Source organism: Ammospiza caudacuta, chromosome 4, assembly GCF_027887145.1.
Source record: "Ammospiza caudacuta isolate bAmmCau1 chromosome 4, bAmmCau1.pri, whole genome shotgun sequence".
Classification (NCBI taxonomy): Eukaryota; Metazoa; Chordata; class Aves; order Passeriformes; family Passerellidae; genus Ammospiza; species Ammospiza caudacuta.
Window position 1 is genome coordinate 25,892,828 of NC_080596.1, and position 21,158 is coordinate 25,913,985.

The 21,158-nt window shown below is 45.5% G+C and overlaps 2 protein-coding genes across 2 annotated transcripts; one reads left to right on the top strand and one right to left on the bottom strand.

Moving 5' to 3' along the window:
- Positions 1-444: 444 nt before the first annotated feature.
- On the bottom strand, positions 445-21,061 carry GTF2E2 (general transcription factor IIE subunit 2). Its single transcript, XM_058803684.1, has 8 exons — positions 21,008-21,061; positions 20,276-20,442; positions 10,853-10,944; positions 10,352-10,459; positions 9,619-9,801; positions 9,072-9,165; positions 1,976-2,091; positions 445-1,323 (listed from the first exon to the last, which is right to left on the bottom strand). Exons 2-8 carry the CDS (start codon positions 20,436-20,438, stop codon positions 1,204-1,206), a joined length of 876 nt encoding a protein of 291 aa, XP_058659667.1. The 5' UTR covers positions 20,439-20,442; positions 21,008-21,061; the 3' UTR covers positions 445-1,203.
- On the top strand, positions 12,536-16,256 carry SMIM18 (small integral membrane protein 18). Its single transcript, XM_058803685.1, has 2 exons — positions 12,536-12,588; positions 15,700-16,256. The coding sequence occupies exon 2, from the start codon at positions 15,750-15,752 to the stop codon at positions 16,044-16,046; it is 297 nt and encodes a 98-aa protein (XP_058659668.1). The 5' UTR covers positions 12,536-12,588; positions 15,700-15,749; the 3' UTR covers positions 16,047-16,256.
- Positions 21,062-21,158: the final 97 nt, after the last annotated feature.

Here is a 21,158-nt window from a genome sequence, read left to right on the forward strand (position 1 = left end):
ATCTGCTCACGTGGCCGCATCCGACGGCCTCTGCTCCGAGCAAGACCACAGCCTGAGCTCAGGCAGCAGTGATGTGCCCTCGGTGGGGAGCTGCAGGCACCTCTTTTATCTCTGATCCTAACCCTGGAAGAACGCAGGAACAGCTCCTCTCCTGCAGGGCCGTGCAAACAGGATCAGCATTGACCAGCTCTGCTTTAGAACACAACAATAAGTTATGGAGAGGACACGGTTTGGCCACAGTCCATGTAAGGCTGTGCTGCACACAACACCAGGCATTGACAGGCAGCTTGCATTTAAGGTGGTTCCTCCCCTCTCCCCAGCCATCATTAAAGAGATGACAGTGTTAGCCTAGTACAGTTAAGTCACTGAGAGGATAAAAATATAGCAAAGATTCCTTTACCTCCATGAAAAGGAAAACGCAACAAGCACAAAAGTTGCCGATGTTCTCATTCTTTAAGGAAGCAACAATGGAAACCTCCATTGTAAATTTATTACTTAAAAGAAAAAAACACTTCAGTATTACATCGTCGTTTTATTTCCCTCCTGTGCACAGAGCAGAAGGTGCAACACACTTGTACCCACAACAGTGAGGAGACATTGCCGAGGGCAATTCCTAATTACCATTAGGAAGCTCTGGCTGCATCCCATCCCACAGCCTGCTGGGATTTTGGGAGCGGGGTTTTCTGAGTTTGAGTCTCAGATATCACCGCCTTTCAGTAAAGCTCAGTCCCGTGGAAAGGAAGAAGCATACAAACCGTGGGTGTATTTGACTGCGAAAGAAACTTTGCCTGCAGTGATTTTAGGAAAAGGTTTTCCTGAAACAGGTAAAACAAATGCTGTATTCAATCCCACTAGAAAGCCCCTTGTAAGTAATTCCAGGTAAATACCCACTAAGCAATGTAAAAGCAGAGTTAAGCACTGAGCAGGAATTCCTGCATTACATGCTGAGCACCATTTATGCCAACAGGCAACTAGTGAGAACCTCTTACTCAAAGACACGTTTCTCATTAGCTAATTAAATTAACCTCTAAATTTAGTAGCTCATACTTGCTCTTAAACTGACCTGTTTCACCTCTGGCACTTGCTGGGGTGGGGGAAACACATCACATTATTATACACAGTCAGTCCTTGTGTGAGCAGACACCGAGCCCCAGCAGCAGAAAGCCCATCTAGAAACGCGCATTTGCTCCAGAATTCAAGCGCTCACTGCTTGCCAGGAACCACATCAGAGTAATCTTTTAATACTCCAACCAAGTGGTCATTGTGAGTCTTAAACCGGCGTTTCTTCTGAGAAGCAGGTTTCTTCCTCCTCTGGATGGGAGCCTGCAAGAAAAAACAAACAGCACTCAGAAGATCTGTGACATCTGACCTGACGTGTGACACCGTGCTGGTCACCATTGCTGAGAAAGATGAGTTCTGCCAGAAGGAGGGGTGGGCAGGGAAGGGAAGTGCTGGCTCCTGGAGAAGCAACAGCATCCAATTCCAATGCAGGCAGGGAGATGAGCCTGGGGACAGAGCAGAGCCATGGTATCCCAGGCACAGTAGTTAAGTTGGCACTCTTAAGTGCAGCTACAGAAGCAGGTACATGTCCCACAGTTCTGTCCACAATCCCATCAGGACTTCAAATCTCTTCAGCAGAAAAGGCAACACACACCCCCCACCACCTTCCTCCCAAAACACTACTACTCTTGATGCATTGTAGAGCTTCAAGCAGAATCTTCCACTGTGGAGCTCACGGGGATTCCTGGAGTTTGCTCTCCTTTGATGCTGCTCGGATTAATTACACCAGCTCTAACAAGTCATAAAAATCACTGACTGCTGGCTGCAGCACTTGGTTTTTCCAGTTTTTAACACTGGCCACGCTCCCCCAAGCTCCATAAAGTTGTACATAGGCTCACCAACACATTTTGGAATTAACACTGAGGGATCAGAAAGGGAGGGATCTCCTAGAAGACCTAAAATTTGTATCTCTTACTATTCTCTTTGGTCCGGTTTCTTGCATGGAAGAAATACCCTGTCGTTTCAGATACTCTTCTATCTTCTCCTCATCCATAGAATCCACAGGAATGCTCCTCCACAGCTTCTGGAATTCTGAAATTACAAACTCGGTTTTATATCCCAGTGAGTAAACCCTGGGCAAAGACCCCACAGGAAGGGAAGGAGAGAGACTTGATTTCAAACACTCCAACATTCTGGCACGTCAGTCTGTCACCACCAGCAGGCACTCACTCAGCACAGCCTTCACCCTCTCCAAATGCTGATGCACAGCCAAAAACACCCAAAACCCGAAAAGATGAAACTCCAACCAACAAAACAACAACAAAACACCCTCAAGCTAAACTGCACTCGAGCATCAGGAGCACCCGGAGGCAACCTGTGCTTTCCGTGTTCATTTGCTATGGAGTCTCTTTTTGCCTGAGATCTCCAGAACTCTGTAGGCTGTGAATGAGTTTCACAGATCCCGATGAAGGGCAATCACTAACCAGAAATGGCAACTTCATTTACACATCCTCACCTGCCACTGACTTGGGAGACTCCTCATCCCATCCCCTAATTTATTGAGGGTTCGAGACATCGACTTCAGCGGCTCTGAGCCCGTTTATCACTGCAATACGATCCACACCGTGCTCTACAGACAACAGAGTACTAAAATTCCTCTGGTGTTAAAAAGAAGAGAGACACCTTAAAAACCACAGCAGCAGGAAAACAGACAGAGACAGTAAGTCTTAATTAGAGCAGCTGCCATCTGCCTGCACACTTTCTGCCTCACGTAAAGTTTCACAGAGCCTCTGGAATGCCTTCTCCAGGCAGCGGCTGGTACGATCCTACCTCCCTTCATTCCCCATGCAGGGAGTTAAGATACATCCTGTCAGCAGGTCTGGCTAACAAACTATAAATAAAACACGAGGCACACATAGCAAGACTAAATTTTTCCTTTTATTTCCAGATAAATTTAGTATACAGTTGTCAAAACAACCACAACCTCTGCATGCTTAAGGATGTGTCCTGTGCAGCAGGGGATGGGACGCTCCAGGGCCCGCTTGCCACAGGTATCCTGGCTCTGGGCACACTGCAACCAAATGGGAGTGTACAAAACCAACCCGGTTCCTGCCCTTGGAACAATTCCCTGCCTAAAGCACCTTGTTTTTCTATGCAAATACATGCCTTGAGTCTCAGGTGTTTGCTGCCAACAGTAAGAGACTGCCCCAGCTTTTCAGGAAACAAAAGAAAGGAATTTCACCACTGAAGAATGACAGTGTTTGTTTTGGGTAATGCAGTGGTTTTGAAGAGAACCAAAACCTGTCAAAACACCACGTTTGGTTACAAGGGACATAGCTCACAGCCTGCTTCTCACAGAGGCTATCCAGCACCCTGGGATCAGTGTGCACATCCCTTAATGCAAGGACTGACACTGCAGTGAAGACATCCTCCATCTGCTCATCCATTCTGAGGGGCTTTCCAGGCTTTCAGCACAGCTGCCTGTGCCTGCTATCAGAGATCATCCCTCACCCCATCCAGCTGCAGCAGGTGGAGGTTTGTCCTGTTATTCATAATATCCTGCTGCAAACAAATGTGTCTCCTCATTAGAGTTCAGGATATATGGATAAATACACCCTAGTGCAAAAAAAAAAAAGAAAGCCGAGGATAGGTGCTTAAGGTCAAACCGGTCTACATTCTTCTGGGGAACAGAAGTGAAAAATTAAACACTAGAAAATAAATGGTCAGCTCTTCAGGGATCAGCATGCACAGAAGTGCAGATCACAGTTAATATCTAACTACAGTGGTCTGCATTTCTTGTAGTGCCACGGTTATAACATCACTCCAGCTTCACATCCACCTTCTAAACTCGGCCAAGAAATACAAATGGAACAGGCATCAAGATCCAAAAGTGCAGAGCCAGAATGGACTTTACATACAGACAATTTAATCCACTAATTGGCCCCACCAGAGTCACCATATCATATTCTGCAACTCCATTTAAAAACTCCTCCGTAAATCAGGCTGCTTTCAGCACTACTGCTTTGATTGCAGTAATTGCAAAAGAAACTTCTACTCATTCTGGAGCTCCATGTAGGGCTTTAAAATAGTCCACTGCCCAGGAAAGAGGGAGTCACAACAACATGGAAACACTCCCTACTGGAACAAAAAGCACGGGATAAAGGTGGAGAAGCACGGGGAGCTGCCACCCTTCAGTGCATACAAGTTGTCTGCACTTGGTGTGTCACCTAGAAGGAAAGGGAGATCCATCCATCCATCACCTCATCACAAAACTGACTTGGTGTAACACCAGACACTGGGCTAAGTGCAAGGTCTGAAGGAAGAGAGCAGCTGGATGGCTGGCACTGAACCATTTACACATTACCTGTCAGGCTTTTAAGTCTCCAAGGACCATGCCCCTGTCAGCCAGGGAAAGTTTAGACCTTGGGAATACACTCTCTGAATTATTGTGACATCCTCTCTGAAATATGAGAACCTGTGGGAAAAGCTGGCAATAACTGCAGCTCTCAAGAAACAACCATCTGCATTTGTAGCTGTGGTACTTCTGCACCTCAGAAAATACACCCTTGAGCTGACACAGGGAAAGATTCAGCCTGGTTTCCTTGACAAGAATCCCTAGTGCTGTCACCCTGGCCTTTGCTGTGTGTCTGAAGAGCAGACAACAGCAGCAGAAGGCAGCTCCTAGGGCAGACTTCAATATACCAGATCCATTTTTCACAAGGTTTTTCTTTCTCAGGGCACAAGGAGCTCAGCGCTGGTGTGAGGGGATGGCTGGAGCAGGAGGCTCCCCACATGCTGGCCTGCTGCAGCCAGCCATGGAGAACAGGTTGGGATGTATGCATTCCTGTGGTGCCTGCAGCCATTATGATGACACAGCACATTCAATTCGCCTGTTCCATGCCCTGCTCACTGCTGGGTGATCCTGACACCATCACAGCACAGAAAAGATGAGACTTTTCTCTCAGAGCTACTAAAATCTTTCATCCATCAGCCAGAATGAAGGTAAAATGGCTGCAGGAGGATAAAAAGACAGCAGGGCAGGCCACACTCAGGCATGCTGACAATCTCTGCAGGGCTTAGGCTGCTTTGACAAGGCAGAGCCCAGAAAAAATCCCCAGGGGAGAAATCTCCCAGGAGTTTCTGGTCAAAGCCATGCAGGTGCTTTGAACCCTCACTGAGATTTGCATTTTTCACAGAGCTTTCTGTTCCGATTCCAGTGCAGATCTTCCTGAGAAGAGGCACAAAGCTGTGATCCCAGTACTGAGGCAAGTGTCATGAACAAATCCTATACACAATATCTGGCAATCTGATGACGGAAAGATGTTAACTCAGAAACTGGACAGAATCAACACTACTCACAGGCTGCCTCCTTGCTCCTCCAGAGAGCTAAATTCTGGTCTTCTGAGTACTGAGAGGAGGAAATGAGACCAGAAGCTGGTGAAAAGCCAGTTTAGATGTTTGCTGACATCTCTAGCAACATGAAGTTAAAGCTCAAAACAATGAGCTCTGACCAGCAGGAAACAACACAGAGCTAAGTTGAGGGCAGCATAATAAAGATTTTGCAGACACCTTCTCTCTCTGAAACACCCAAGGGGTAAGGATGCACAGTTACCTTGATTTTACAGCATCACGAGGTGCCTCATAGATGAAAATAATTTGCACTGACATTCCCTGAGTGATTATACTCTAACCCACTTCCTTTCTGTAAATGCTTACATTTGGGGAATGAAGTCATGGGTAAATGACTGCCTGGTGACTTTGGAGAGGCTTATCCAGCACTTCTGACTGCCTCACCTGCTCTTGCAGAAAGGTTGAGATGGTTGTGGAGATAAACTGATACATCACACAGCTAATAAAATCTGCCAGAGATTAAAAACAGCTTAAAAATCCTCAGTGAGCCAAGCCAAAAGCTGAGCAAAGGACAAAACTAGACAATAACAGTGTAGAAGGGAAGAAACAACAGTCCTAGCAGTCCCAGGGAATGCAGCACTGGATTTATAACAGAAGGAAAAGGTGCTTGGTGCTAAATCTGTGCTGTCCCTGGACCACCACAGCTGTAAATCAGCACTGATCCCATGCAGATTTTACAGTGTTCAATTTAAGAAGCTTTAGACATTCCGTAAAAAGCCCTTCAAAAGTGTCGGAAGAATTTAAAAATAATTAAGTATCTGAATTTTTCAGCAAAAAAATACTTCCTGTAGTGCATTCAGCTGGGGAAGATACCATCTCTAGCAGTCAGGCAATCCAAGTGGCCTTTCAGCATTCAGCACGGGGGTGAAAGCCTTGTTCACATGCAAAGAACAGGCAGCCTCGACTTGGCTGAAGCACCTGAAATCTGGCCCTGCTTTTATAAACACTTTCAGCTCCACACCACTGACACCAGATTAATTAGCCAGGAAGTCCAGAAGGAACACATGCAACCTGAACCTTCCTCGGCTAATCACATAAAAGGAAGAACAAAAGCCCTTCCTTGCTGCTCAAACCCCCTCCAGTACCCTTGAGATCTCGATATATAGGCAGCGCTCCGTTGCTGCGATACATTGGGATTTATTTTCACAGGGGGAGAAAGAAAAGCTTGTTCAGCCATCAAGGGCAGAGGCAGGCACTGCCAGAAAGGAGGTCCTCCCACTGCTCCAGGCAGAGAGCTCCACAAATTGCCCTGGCTCAGGCAGCAGTGGGAGAGGACCCCACTTTTCAAGGCTATCACCCTCAGCCAACATGTTCTGAGCTGGGATGTCATACAGCAGCACTGAGGAGCACAGAGCCCTTATTTCTGAGGATAAACATTAAACTAGAAACATATTTTGAACTGTCACCGGCTGCTAGATCAAAGAGTCTGCCAACACTTCAAGGCTTATTTTGCAGCCTTTTTAAAAACTTCATTTGAACGTTGCCAGAGATAATGAGCTGCAGTAGCATTGCTAAGGCAGAGACGTGTCATAACTCGTCCTGTGCACAGACAATTCTGCCAGAGACTCCCTAAGAGACACCCTTCTGCTGCTCTGGAAAGAATCCTAAAGCAAAGCTGCTCAGGGAGGGTGGCTTTCCTTCATCACAGGATAACAGGGCTCAAAAAGGGACCTGCTCCAGCTGCAGTGAGTGAGTGAACATACTCAGGGATGTTTCCAGCACTGTGGCATACTCAGGTGGATCACAATATTCACAAAAGAGAAAATATTCTTGCCCCCTCTCAGAACAAAGCATCAAAAGGAAAACCAAAACCAGCAGGAACAGAGCAACAACAAAACATCACTTCTGGCTGGGATGGGGAGCTGCTGCCACCTGCGGATAAAAGGAAGCAGAGCCACCTTGAACTACAAACACTGCTCTAAGGATCCCTTCAGGACACACACTGCAGCTTAAATGACTTCCTTCAGCAGGAGGCCAGGCATTTTAAGGAGTTTTTTTAACCTCTTCCTCCCTCTGGGAGCAACAGCTCCCTCTGTTTTGTGTAAGAGGAGCCCGGGATTTATCCTGGCTGCCTGATGCCTCTGTCTACATCTTACCAAAATGGGCCCTGTTATGAAACTTGACAGCTAATCCTGGAGTTATTACAAGCTAATAGCAACAGGGTAGAGACTTCCCTCTGATCACTCTTTTATTATGATTGGGTTCCTGCTATCTGGAAAAAATTGCACAAGAAAAAACATTCATTTAGCAACACGACTGTGATACAACCAGTGGCTAAAACTTAAAAGGTCTGTCTCAAAAGTTACTGCAAGAGCACTGATTTCTAAATGCTTTGGCCATGTTCAGGCCCCCAAAAACTGTGGGCTGATGGACTGAAGAGGCACTGTCTCAACAGAAGGACAGGGTTCATGGTAAACTCCTAAACATTTGGAAATCAGAAATTTCCCAGAGAATCCATTCTGCATTTTGCATATAGTTGCATTGCCCCTACCAAGAAATGACAGAAATCATCGTTAAAAAAGAAATTCACTTCAACCTTTTGAGATATTTTTCAGTATTATTAAATGCTGTAGATGCCACCTCTGCTTAATCACCTTTGTGAAACAAAGCTATCGTTACTGAGATTACAAGTGTGTACTCTCAGTACATAACTAATAGTTAATGATACACATCTTTAGTTGCTAAATTCTATTGGAAATAAAGATTCCCCTTGAGGTAGGCAAAGAAAGAAAGATCTTTATGCATCCTACTGTGGTCCTGGAAATAGAGCAGTTCAAATTGTATCAAAACTCATTTTTTTACCATACATAATGTGACGCTGTGTGACGCAATGGCTTTATGTGTCATGTTACAAGAACAATACATGAAAAAAAGAAAGCGTTCAGTGTCACTGAGTCATTCAAAATAAGATCTTCTGACACAGACTGCCTTCCCTTTTCTGCATTTACAGACACCTCATGCTGACATTTATGTCCTTACTGGAACACATCCTGATTTCTGTAATTGATTTCTGTGCATAAAATGGCACCAGAGGATTCTACCACCATTTGTGACACAGCAAACACACCGAACTTGTGAAGCCCCAAATCCACTCCAGCCCTGGGCAGCAGCACTGCCCCCACACATCTTTAGTTGTCTGTGCTCTCCTCCCAGCTGTAACCACCCTCTTCTCAAGAATTTTGCTCACATCTCATCCCTCCATGCTTCCTCCTTCTGTTCCATTTATGGCTTCTTGCTGCATTCACCAGTAAAAGGCACATGGTTCATAACCAGGCAAAAAACCCAACAAAAATCTTGCACCCCCAAATCATTCTTTTGGGTTTTTTTTTGGCTTCCCCTTAAGCAGCAAAATCTTAGATGCCATTTCAGTCACAGTGAGGTAGTTTTTAGTCTCTTCTGTACTACTACTCTTGAAGACAAATGGTGGATTCCTGGTGCCATGTTCCAATGCAGCCATCATAAAGAAGAGGATATTACCACTGGACTCACTTGCTGGTCTCATTAGCCTCATGTTAATATCAACACTTCCCTCACATCTGGACACACCTAATATTTTATTATCACCCTAAAAGACTGCTCTATCTGAAGGCTGCTTATACACAGATGTCCTTAAGGCGAATTCAGATCAACTGTCATGGAGACCCATGTAAAACAACACCTACCTTCATCCACAGCAAAATGACAGCTCTTGTCGTTGTAGAAAAGAATTTTCTTCTTATCAGGTCGATTAACGAAGATGATCTGGTCCCCTAAAGCCTCAAAAACAAATACAAAACAACAACTAAAAATAATTTATTTTCCAAGCTGAAGGCCTCCAACCCCAACAAAGCCAACAAAGTTGGGCTAATAAAAGCAACAACAAACTGGAGAAGCTGCAAAGTAACTGGCCATGAAACACATGAGCACACTAATAAATCAAAAAGGAGATTCAGAGGACTGAGGTCAAGGTGTGAAAGCAGAACTAAATGCCTGCAGTTGGAACATGGGAGATCAGGAGTCTTTTGTGAGAAAGAGCTCTGAGAGCTGTGCTGAGACATCAGGGCAAATCTGAACGTAAAGGATGAAATACAGAAAATGCCACAATATCAGATCTGCTGAAATGCCACTTGAGTTATCAAAAGAACAGCAACAGCTCATGAGAAAGCTCTGTCTTAGTGTCTCTCTTCCCTGAGAGAAGTGAAAGCTGAACTGCAGCCACGTGTTGCTCACCTTTATGGCTTTCTGTGCATTGGGCAGCCCTTCCTCGATGTCTTCCAGAAGGATTCCTCCCAGGCCTCGCTGGTCGTGCTTGTCCAAGAGCCTGAGCAAGGCCTTTTTGTCTTTCAAGTTGTACTTGGGTTTGAAGGCATACTTCCCATCCACAACTTCTATTTTTGGATTGTTGACTAGAGCCTGTAACAGGGGCAGAAATCTCAAACCTTGAAGCAGTGCAGACACTTACTACTTTTTTCCTGGTGTGCTTTTGAGCACATGAACCACACGTTACAGCTGCCAGGCTGGAGCTTTGAGTTGAAACAGATTTTAAATCCTTGAATCCTATAATTCACCAAGACACACAGCACCTCTAAGAAAGAAGGGACCCAACTTTGGTGTGCTGCAGGGTATTTGTTTACCTTTTTTCATCTGGCAATGGCTCAGGGATAACTTTATATACGCATCTTGGGAGGAGCTCTTCCATTCCATTCTGATATTCTGGTTCATTATGGAAGAAGCCTGGAGCTACTTTTTGGAAGACTGCAGCAAAATCAAGCTTCCCTCACAACCAATGCTGCCAGAGCAGAGGTTTCTGCTCCCCAGAATATCAGTATTGTCAGCAAGGAATGTTACAGTCTGACTTAGTAGTTTCTTGAAGAAGGGATTACATATTAATAATTTAACAAATGTGTGTAATTCAGCTTTATCAGAATTCTTTAATGAAAATCAGAACATGTGTTTTGTTTACCTCACTCATTAACCATTGTTTCTGCTTGAGTCCAATATCTAAATGCTGTGTTTCATCCAGTATCTCCTCCAGGGTTAATGGATGTGTGTCACCACGCTGGTGCCGGGTCTGCAAAAGCAAAGAGCATCTCTTACAGCTCTGTACTCACTTTATTCAGCAACTCAATCACCAAAAAGTAGCTGAGATTGGCACCAAATTACACTTTATTTTGATCGCTAGCTTATGAATCCCAAAACCTGACAGCATCTTGAAATTCCAGCAAATAAACCCCATTATTTTGGTTGCAGAGTGACCTGGGATAATCAGGATTTCAGTTATGGAACAATATGCTAACAATTTCATTTACTGACAGCACTTTGAATTTAACAAGCAGTTTCTTGAAATTCTCACTCTTGCAGTAAAAGAATTTCAGGGGTTGAAACATTCAGCATTTTCTAGCCACAGGACAAGAAACAATTAAATTATTTAAAACCAGTATTATTTTACACCAAAACACCATACCTTCATATAATTCACTATTTTAGCAAGGACTCCAAACTTGTAGCCAGAGCCTCCCGAAAGGGCTTTCAAGTTAAATGATCCATTGCTGTGATCTACAAAGAAAGAAAACAAACAATTAGAGGGTGCTTTGATAGCTTCCTGTTGGCTCTGAGCTCCATCACAAACAGGAGTGGCAGAAGCAGCCACCCCCAGGTGAGTCCTTGCACACATCTTGATCCAGACCCAGGGACTCAGAGGACACAGCTCTGGAGCATTTCTGCGCAGAACTCCACAAATAAAAAGTTAAGAAAGCAGCAAGTGACTGCAGAGTTCCTGGCACAAGAGAACATGTTTAATTTGGTGGCTTAACATCCCATAATCATTTACACTACATGAATCCATGCTGAAATAACGCACTGCTTTTGCTCCACCAATACCTTCCTGCTGCTGAGATGGGGGCACAAAGCTTCCCTTCTTCCCCAAAGGTACTCAGTGGTTACACAGCAGGTGAAGGAAGGCTGTGACTTAAAAAAAAAAAAACTGTTTCAAGTGGTTCTAGTGGAGAATTTATTAAACAGAGCCATACAAATGCAAACCAATTCAACCACTGGAACAACAACTCAGAACCCCCTCTGTTGTCAACTCTGGCTGTCTTTATCATGAGGTTTGCTATCACTTTGTTTCAAAAGTTCTTGCAAGGTTGTTAATGACCATTTAATAACCGTCAGCTCTTAGCACAGCAAATTAAACACAAATATCCACAAACCACTATCACAAGCCACAGGCTCATTACCAGCACAACATTGCTCAAAACTAATGGCAACAGTTTTCTGGAATTTCAGCTACTCCAGAAAAAGAACACCATCTCTTTGTCACCACGGGGATTGTTTAATCCTCTGGTGATTTCTAAGCACATCTGACAGGACAACAGATATCTCAGAAATATGGAGCTCCTATTGTTTCTGTGGAAAAATCAGTGTAGCAAGAGAAAAGAACAGAATCGTCAAACTGTTACATGACATCAAAGTCTTAAAGGCTTCATACAGCACAACAATTCTAAAATTAACATAGAAATATCACTGTAGCTACAGAGGAATATTTTATTCTGGTTACTAAATTAAAAGAAGGAAAATCAAAAGCCAGCTCTCCCTGAAGATGTAGCCCATAGAGATTTTTCCCTACAAGGTTCCCTTTAAAGATTAAAAATTAATGTTATGTAGGACATTTTAGAAATAAATAGAAAAATCATAGATGCAATGAGAGGTCTGAAGTGACCAAAATAAATTCAGAGGTACAACAAACAGTTAAGACAATTTATCATGTTTTTGTTCTGTCAGATTTGAATTGAATCAGGAAGATAATCCTGTTTAATCTGCCTGCTTGCAGTCGATGACAAGAGAATCTAACCCCACGGTGCGGCTGGAAATCTGCAGATATTAACACTTCAAACGTCACGGTTTGATGGCTGATCCGAGCACAAAGCAGAGCGGGGTCGTGGCCAACCTCTGCTAACGAGCTCATTCCACCCCAAAAAGCAAGATCAGGGAGGAATTTGCTTCTCATTCCAGACAGTAAAAGTCACATTTCTGAATGATTTACTCCTGGGGTTGAGGGCTCGATGCAAATGAGCACAAAGGAAGTTGTCAGCAGCATCGTGCTCTGGCCAATGGAAGGAAAGCTCCATCTTAGCTGTGCCATAGGCTGCACTAAAAAAAGGGACCAGAACGGCGCTCTCTCAGCATCCTTTCACACAAGAGGTAGGTGTGTATCATTTTATAACATTCTCTCAGGTTTATCTTGATTACTGAAAGAAAATATGTCTGTAAGCTGAGAACCTGTAAAAGCTTCTTGGAATCAGAATGATTTTTCTCTAGGCTGAGCATGGTTTATCCTGCTGAATGTGGAGGAGCTTGTCTTGCACAATCAGACGAGCACTTTCACCATCTGTGCACTAATGGAAAATTGATGACCACTCCATCTTACAGCAGAGCTAACACAACCAGCCAAGATTCAGTAAACAAAATGGATTTCGTGCTTGCAGGGAGGTGGGTGGTTTCCTGCAGCCTCATATTCCTGGTGATTGATTCTATGTGTTTGCACAGAAATGACAGCGAAAGGGTTTTCCTTAAAACAAAGGCAGCTCCAGCTGAAATGTGAGCAGTGTTACCTCCCAGGGGGTATTCCGTAAATTAGGCTGCCTAAAAGAGATCTGTGTGTGTGTGGAGGAGAAACCTGTTCTAGAAACAGGCAGGGAGAAAATCCCTGTGCCTGCTGTTACCTTTGGAAACACTGGAGCAGCCATGGACACAGGGCAAAGAGCCGGGTTAGAATGCACCTGAGATTTGTAAATGCTCAGTGCCTTCTTAAACAGGGCTTCCTCAGAGCTGCATTAAAAGGATTTTCTGCCAGTCATTTCCCTCTGCTCCATGATTTCAAATAAAGCTGGTCCTCTGCAGTGCCCAAAGATGCTAATGCTTTTAAATTAAAACCTAGTGCATTAAATATTTAACTCGTTGCATTTTGGATATGTACAACTGCTGACTTGATTGTAAATCAGACTGGCTGATGATACGAATCTGACCTCTGCCATTACAAAATAAGTACAAATGCAGGAAACCAGCCCATTTTTGACAGCTTTCAAGGACACTAACCTCATTAGTGCTGTTTCAATTCTGAACAGTCAGCAACAGCTACTTCAGCCTAGTATTTCAATAATTACAGCAAAGAGTAGCTGATCTTTATCTGCCTCGCCCCGTGGAGAGATCATCATCCTCCTCAAGGAGCATTAAATTCCATCTCCTGGCATAAAGACAAACATGTCTCCACTGTGCAAACTGCTGCCCTATGGTGGATGTGGAGTGGGGAGGGAATGGCTGCCCTGATGGAGCTTGTGGAGCAGAAAGGGGTTGGCTGTGGAGTGGGAAGGGAATGACTGTGGAGTGGGGAGGGAATGGCTGCTGCACTGTTTTCTGGCCATGCCATGCTCAAGATGCTCCTCTCCTCGTGGGAACAGAGCTACTCCCGTGGCAGAGAGCTGTCCTAGCTGAACAGTGCAAATCTGACCAATCCCTCCAGGGGCCACAGATCTTGACCACTCAGAGCAATATAAATGAAAAAATCCCACCAAAACTTATTAAATTTTGCTTCACAGAAACAGTCTGGTTTTGTGCTTGGTGTTTACAGAGCAAGCAAACTTACGTGTAACAGATTCCAACAAAACCCTCAATCCTAGGAATCTGTTTACAAAGTTCAAAACAAAACTTTTCTTTCCCAAAGGTATCCTTTTGCCATTTAAAACACACAATTAAATCCTGCTTATTTTAATTACACACAATTAAATCCTGCTTATTTTAATTACTCCTCAAAGGGGACTCCAAATCTTTTTATTCAGCTCCCCCATCTCTCTTTGTCTCATGGATTATTTTGAAATAAGTCTTCAAGCCACCCCTTCAAAAACCCTCATGAGTTTTAGCCCCATAACAGGTTGGCTGAGTTTCCTTCTCACACGGTGACCAAACCAAGCCAGGACATGACTCAAGCCAGGACTATTTTTAGCTAGGATTTGCTCTGTAAACTTTTGTTTAAGAAAAAAAAAACAAACAAAAAAAAAAAACAAACAAACCCACTAACAATTAAATTAATCCCATCCATCTCAGTTATATACTGTATATTCAATTACTAATTTGTGTACCCAGCTACAGATTTAAGTTACTGCAACTGCTCCAGTAAATGTCTGTGTGAAACACTAATGCCAGGGACCTTCCCAACAACAAAGCTCTTTTGTTTCAATTTAAATCCACTGAAGATAAAAGGATAAAGAACAAAATGTAGAATATTAGAACAAATAAATAAGACATAGATCACAGGCTGGTTTGGCAGCATGATCCTGGTTTCCACCATGTCCTTTTCTTTAATAATTTCACAGAAATAAGGACAGGTACTCAGACTGCTTTAGTAGACACCATCACCACCATGTTCCACCTAAAAACTCCTTGCTGTTTCCTCAAAGAAATATGGAGACCTGACTTGATCTCCTCCTCCCACACCCAGTTTTTAACTGCCTGAGGGATTCAAAGGTTATTATGACATCCTACAGCCACAGCAGATAACCAGAAGTTACTGTAGCTCCTTGGACAATTTTTATTGCATTAGACTATTGAGCAAAGGCAGATTTGCTGGAGTCAGCTTCTTGCTTCATCTCCCCCACACCACAGAGCAGCCTCTTCCTCTGCTGGGTGCCAACCCAGGCTTAGGCAGAGTTGAAAATAAGGAGGAAGAACTCCTCAGGAAGGGTTGGGTTTTCCTTGTTATCCACCCCAGTGACTACAGCACCACAAACAAGATTTCCAAATGCTTCCCAGTGCCATCTGGGCAGCCAAATTTCTCCAGCACAAACTACTCGGTAGGGGAAGAGCAGGGGAATGAAGAGGTCAGGAAATCTGCCCTCCTGAAGTCCAGAGAGTTTTGCAGGTGAACAAGTCTGTGCTGACAGGCAATTCCAAAATAATAAGGCCTTTCACACCACAAGACTGACGATGCACAGATGATTGAAACCACTGCACACCTTGAAAATCTAGTTTGTAAGCTGTTTGTGCATGTAATTGAAATAAAGAAGCAAAGCTCTTTCATTCCTGAATCGCTTACACCACATCATGCATGCACAAACCAGACACTGCCAAAATAAATGTTCCAGGTCTATCACAAACTTACACACGTGGAGTTTGACATTTTGGTGAGCAAATACAAGTATGTAACAATCCATGTTAGTAGAAACTTTGAGCACTTAGTCTAAGTAGCTCCAATTTGTGATAAATATCACAGTGTTTCCTTGATTGACAGTTCTCAACAGCTTTGTTTTTGTGTTTCAGCTCCCAAATCTGTGCCAGTGAGCATACCCAAGCCAGGCAGGTCCTCAAGGATGGCAACCCTCAACAGCACCCATTGGAATGAAACTACTACATCCATCTCCCAGTATCTGGGCTTCCAAGTGCAAAAAATTTACCCTTTCCATGACAACTGGAACACTGCCTGCTTTGTCATCCTGATCATATTCATCTTCACTGTAGTTTCTCTGGTGGTGCTGGCTTTCCTGTATGAACTGCTGGACTGCTGCTGCTGTGTGAAAAACAAAACTGTGAAGGACTTGGAGAACGAGCCCAATCCTGTCAGAGCAATGCTGAACAGCTTCAGGAAGCGAGACACAGAGGTGGTGTAGGAAGAACTGAGCAACTGCACTTGGAGAACTTGGTTTGACATTTGACACCTGGAATGAAGCCTCCTTAGCTTACAAACAAGCAAGTTGTGTGCTTTTTTCTTTTGGATTTAAATATCCACAGTGGCAATTTTATCTCTGGATGTGAGCTGGAATAATTGGCAAAGGTTTTCCAAGTGCTCAGCAGAAAGACAATCTACTGCAGTGTTATGGGAGGGAAAAAGATTGTTGTTTTTAGATGAAATGTTGCTGTTTATATTGAGTGACTAGCATAGAATTTTGTCTACCTGACCGAACAAATGCTGCCTAACATGCATAAAACTGTTGCTTAACTGAAGAAAACATTTATAAAATGTCCAACAGTCTGATCACATCCTGTGCAAAGACAGCAGTGTTGTCCCACCGAGTCAACCACACAGGGACAGGACAGACAGACAAGGGGTAAGAAAAAAGTTGGGAGAGGAGGGTTGGAGGGCAAGAGACCCTTCAGGCAGGAAAGGACTGGGTGCATTCTAGCCTTTGGCAGTGCTTTTTATTAAGGGTTTTTTGCTTTTAGAAGAGAGGGTGGTGGGAGGAAGACTAAGCCAACAAGAAATGTATCCCTAAAATGGTCTCTTCTAGATCTCCTAAGGGTAGGTAGTTTCTTCTCCAGTTCCAGGGAGCTGTTCTCCCCAGTCTGGCCAACAATTTCTGGGTGTTTACACCTGCATAACCCACTACCTTCAGAATATCTGACCCTACCCAAAAATACTGCTGGAAATGAATAGGGACAATTCTCTGCCTCAAGGCTGCTGCTTCTGTGGCAACCACAACACTACAGGGAACGGGAGACACTGGATCTATCACCCCTATCCCAAACTTTCAAAGTCAAACTGGAACTGGTGGAGTTCTTGCCAAGAGCAGAGGGAGATGGGCCACAGACCTCCCACACTGAAGAGGGGGATGGCACCCAGCCCAGGTGCAGCTTTCAGCACTTGCACAAGAGAATCTCACTTGACTCCATCTGCCTGCTGACACATCCCAGAGTTCACACTCACCCCTTGTTCATGTCCTGGCCACAGGACTCTCACACCTCTGGCTCACCGCCCCCTGTAGCTGTGCTGCGTCAGGGGTTTTTAAAACCATTCAAGTTTTGCAGTTACAAATGACAACTGTAATAAAAATGTCCAACAGTGTAGCCAACAGTAACTCCTGGCAAGTCCTCCACCCTCCTGAACCCCCACAGAAATGTCCCAGAGCAAAGCTACATGTCGGACAAGTTATTTAACTCCAGAAAACATTCCTGGCAGGGAGGAAACAAAAGCCACCTAAATGGCCACAACCACAAGAGACCTCACAGTCCATCCACGTCTGAAAAACCTTGACCAGTACCTATAATGATCTTTTTTTTAATATATATATCAAATCCCCCTCTCAGGCTGAGCATGACTAAGCTCCAGAAGATCTGAACACAGTGAAAGACTTGCTAATTGACACTCTCCATTGGGGAGATGGAGTCACAAAACACCCAGGGCAGGATGAACTAGAGTACAGCTAGTCCAGTGATTCACCTGGAGAAGCAAACTCCCTCCTGCAGTCACAAATCCCCACAGACACACTTCTTCAAGCCCAAAATCAAAAGCACAACTGATGGAAGCCACTGCCCTGAGCACAAGATCATTTAGGACTCACACTGAGATGGATGACGGAGATAATGCCAGTGGTGATAAGGATGACATGCCACCTTCTGCTGTGTGACAGCGTCAGACTGGGAAGCCCTGCTCAAGAGGCCAGAGTAGCCATCAGGATGCACTGAATTAAATCCTGGCTCTCTCCTAAAAGGAAAGGCTCTGGACACTTGCAGCATTCCCACAGTGCCCATCAAGCTGCACACAAGAGGGCAGTGTGTGCAGCACGCCAGCCTCTGCTGCTCTGGCAATGCCTTCCTGAGAAGCACATGGAGTGACATATGTTGGGACTCATCCCAGCTTTTTATTTCACAGGTCTGCAAAGGGGAATGGGGGTGGGCACCAGGAGCAGAAGGCAAAGGTGGCCCCTTGCACAGTACCAGAGAAGACTCAGGATGATTCTTTTCCACAAAACAGCCCCTGAAGATTCTGGCTCTTGACAACTGTCAGCAGAGACCACTGAGACAAAGGTCTTAAGACAAAGACCACAGCCACAATTTACTATTGATTAATAAAATGAAACAAACAGATTTGATCCATTTCATTTATTTTCCAGTTCCTGTTCTAAACTGAGCAAACTAGCTTTGAATTTTTTCAAACAACTTGTTGAAACAATGACAGTAATGTCTGCATAACAATCACTGTAGGAGCAGTGGGAAGCTTAGAGCCAGACTTCACAGACAGGCCAGACTTAGCTGGACAGTCTCTTGAAGATTAGCATGGTCTCCAAACCTCTCCTCCCCCAAAAAGTATCCAGGGCAGGCTCTCTGAGCCACAGAACCACAGAGCCAGGGAGGCACTACACACCCAGGGACTATCAGCGCCAGCACATAAATAATAAGGTGATAAAGGTGACTCCCTTCATCACCTCTGTGGCCACTGCACTACAAAACTAGGACTGACCACCCTATTTTTGTCTCTTCAGGGAGGTGGGACAGGGATTTCCCAACACCAGGTTGTTACTCCACCTCCTGTCTCTGACACCCACATATCCTGACAGGCATCTGCCAATCTGGCAAGTGAAATAAAAAGTGGGTTTTGAGGCAGAGGATTTTGACTCCGCAGCATAAAAATATTGTAGAAACCCTGGAACCTCTCTGCTACTGCCTGGAACGCAGCCAGCAGCATAAAAGATGAACTTCATCTCCTCAGAGCCACCTCGGGTCCCTGTTTGTGTAAGTGAATTGTCTGACAGCCACAACAGCACTTAAAGAAACCCTCAGCCCACAGAAACCACAGAAACAAAATGAAACCTTCTTTATCTGCTCAAATCCTCCAGATCAGGCTCACATTTGTACCCTCTGCCCTCTTCCTGACTCCCCATCCCTTCTTCCCAGCAAACCTTGCTCACCCCAGTGATGCAGCCTAGGATATTCCACGCAGAATTTTGTTTTATTTGGAGAGTGTGAAAAAGGAATGAATGGAAACCTGGCCTCCCTTGATTTATTTTAGAATGTCTGGCTGATACTTTATTTGGTGCCTGAGAAGCTGCAGACACATACCCAAATTCCCAACTCTTCCCCTGGGAGAGAAGATGCTTCCCCTCCTCCCAAACTCCCTGACATTTTTCTCTGCTGTTTTTAGCTCTATTGTTTCTCCTGGAGTTTAGGAGAGAGCCACGTGGGTATTATTCAAAATATGAGCATGGACTGAGTTTGCACAACAGGGTGTTTTGTGATGTAGTAACTCCTGGCATTTGATCTGACCTTTAAAGTGCACTTGAGTACTGCCATGGCTTTGGGAGCAAATCCTCTCCCCGGTGCTGCACTTTCCACACACTCCCACTATTTTTGGTGCTGCTTTATTAATTGTTTATTTGATACTAGGAGACTCATTATCAATGCCACCACCTCAGGGAAATGCCACAACTCCCCAGAAAAACAGGCAGAAAACCCTGGAATGCCTGGTGCTCACGAGCAAAGCTTAGCTCCCAGGTGAAACGAGACAACTGCTAATTACAACATGCAAGCCAAACAAGAAACACCTGGCAAATCCCCTAAAACAAAATCCCCAAACAAGATACACCTGGAAAAATGCATCTTGGGTATGAACACCCTCCAGCTTAGAGTTATCTAAATGTTTTAGGTACTCTTTTGCCAGAAATAATCACGGAACAGGTTGGGAAGGAAGGGAGCCTAGAGATCATCCTGTTCCAGCCTCCTGTCATGGGGACACTTTCCCTTAGACCAGGTTGATCCAGGTCCTACCCAACATGGCAAACAGAGAAAATGAATGGCACTGCCTGTCCAGAAAGCACTGAAACTCACCATTTCCAAAAGCACATCCAAAGCACGGTCTCACATCAATCATTTTGGCAGCACAGATTCCTCCAACAGAGCAACAGCAAACGAGCCACGGGATGAGGCTTAACACACATGCACAGTAGGGAATGGGTTTTTCACACTGTGCAAGTGATTTTCTTCGCAAAAGTGGTAATTGAAGAGAAATTGACAACAGCCACCAGCAAAACTCACAGATACAGCATTATTCACATTAATAAACCACGGATTAAAGGTAAACAGCAGGAAACACCAAGCAGCTGCTGGACAGGAGACTTCCACCCACCTGTGGTTTGTTTTGAGCTGGAGGAGCCCCCTTGCTCTACCTTGGCCTTCTTCTTCTTGGAAGCAGAGGAGTCGGAGGAGAGCGCTGGGCGTTTCTCTACGGCGGGCGTGGAGAGGGCTCGCTTTTTGAACAGCTCCCGCTCCCGCAGCAAGGTGGGGTCCATGATTCTGCCACGGGGAAAAGGCGAGAGAAGGGTGTCAGCCTCACCGAGGTGTTTAGGAGCAGAAGCTGCTGTTTACCACGGAATGTGCTGAGCGCGATGGGGTCCCAGCACTGAGTCCGACTCCCAGCCCCACACAGGACAGGCCAAGAGCCCCTCCCGGGCCTGGCGGGGCTGTCCGAAGGCCCCGTGAGCTGCGGCAGGATCGGGGCCGTGACCACAGCCCTGGGGAGCAATTTACTCCTTGTGTGCTCCTCCTTTTCCCCAACACGGACGTCAACAACACATTCGAGGTGTCAGAGCACTACCGGAACCTTAAGGAATGTGAACAGCAATGCCGAACAGGGACAGGAGAGCCCCGCACCGGCTTAACGAGGCACCTCACGGCAGGACGGAACAAAGTGGCAGCGCGGCGGGCGGAAACCCCCGGCCGGGAGATGCCGGCGCCTCGCCGCCCCTGCCCCCGCGCACAGAGCGGGGCGGCCGCTCCCCCGTCCCCCTCTCCGCTCCCGTCCCGGTGCCGGTCCCGCTGGGGCTGGCCCGTCCCCTCAGGGCGACCCCCGCCCGCTCACCCGCGCGCCGCCGCCGCCTAGCGAGCCATGCCGCTCCCGGCAGCCCTCGCGCGCCCCGCACGCCACGCCCCGGAAGCGGCCCGCCCGTCGCCATGGCAACGCGGCCCGGCCTGCCCGCCCTCAGCTCCCCCACACACAGTAACATACACAT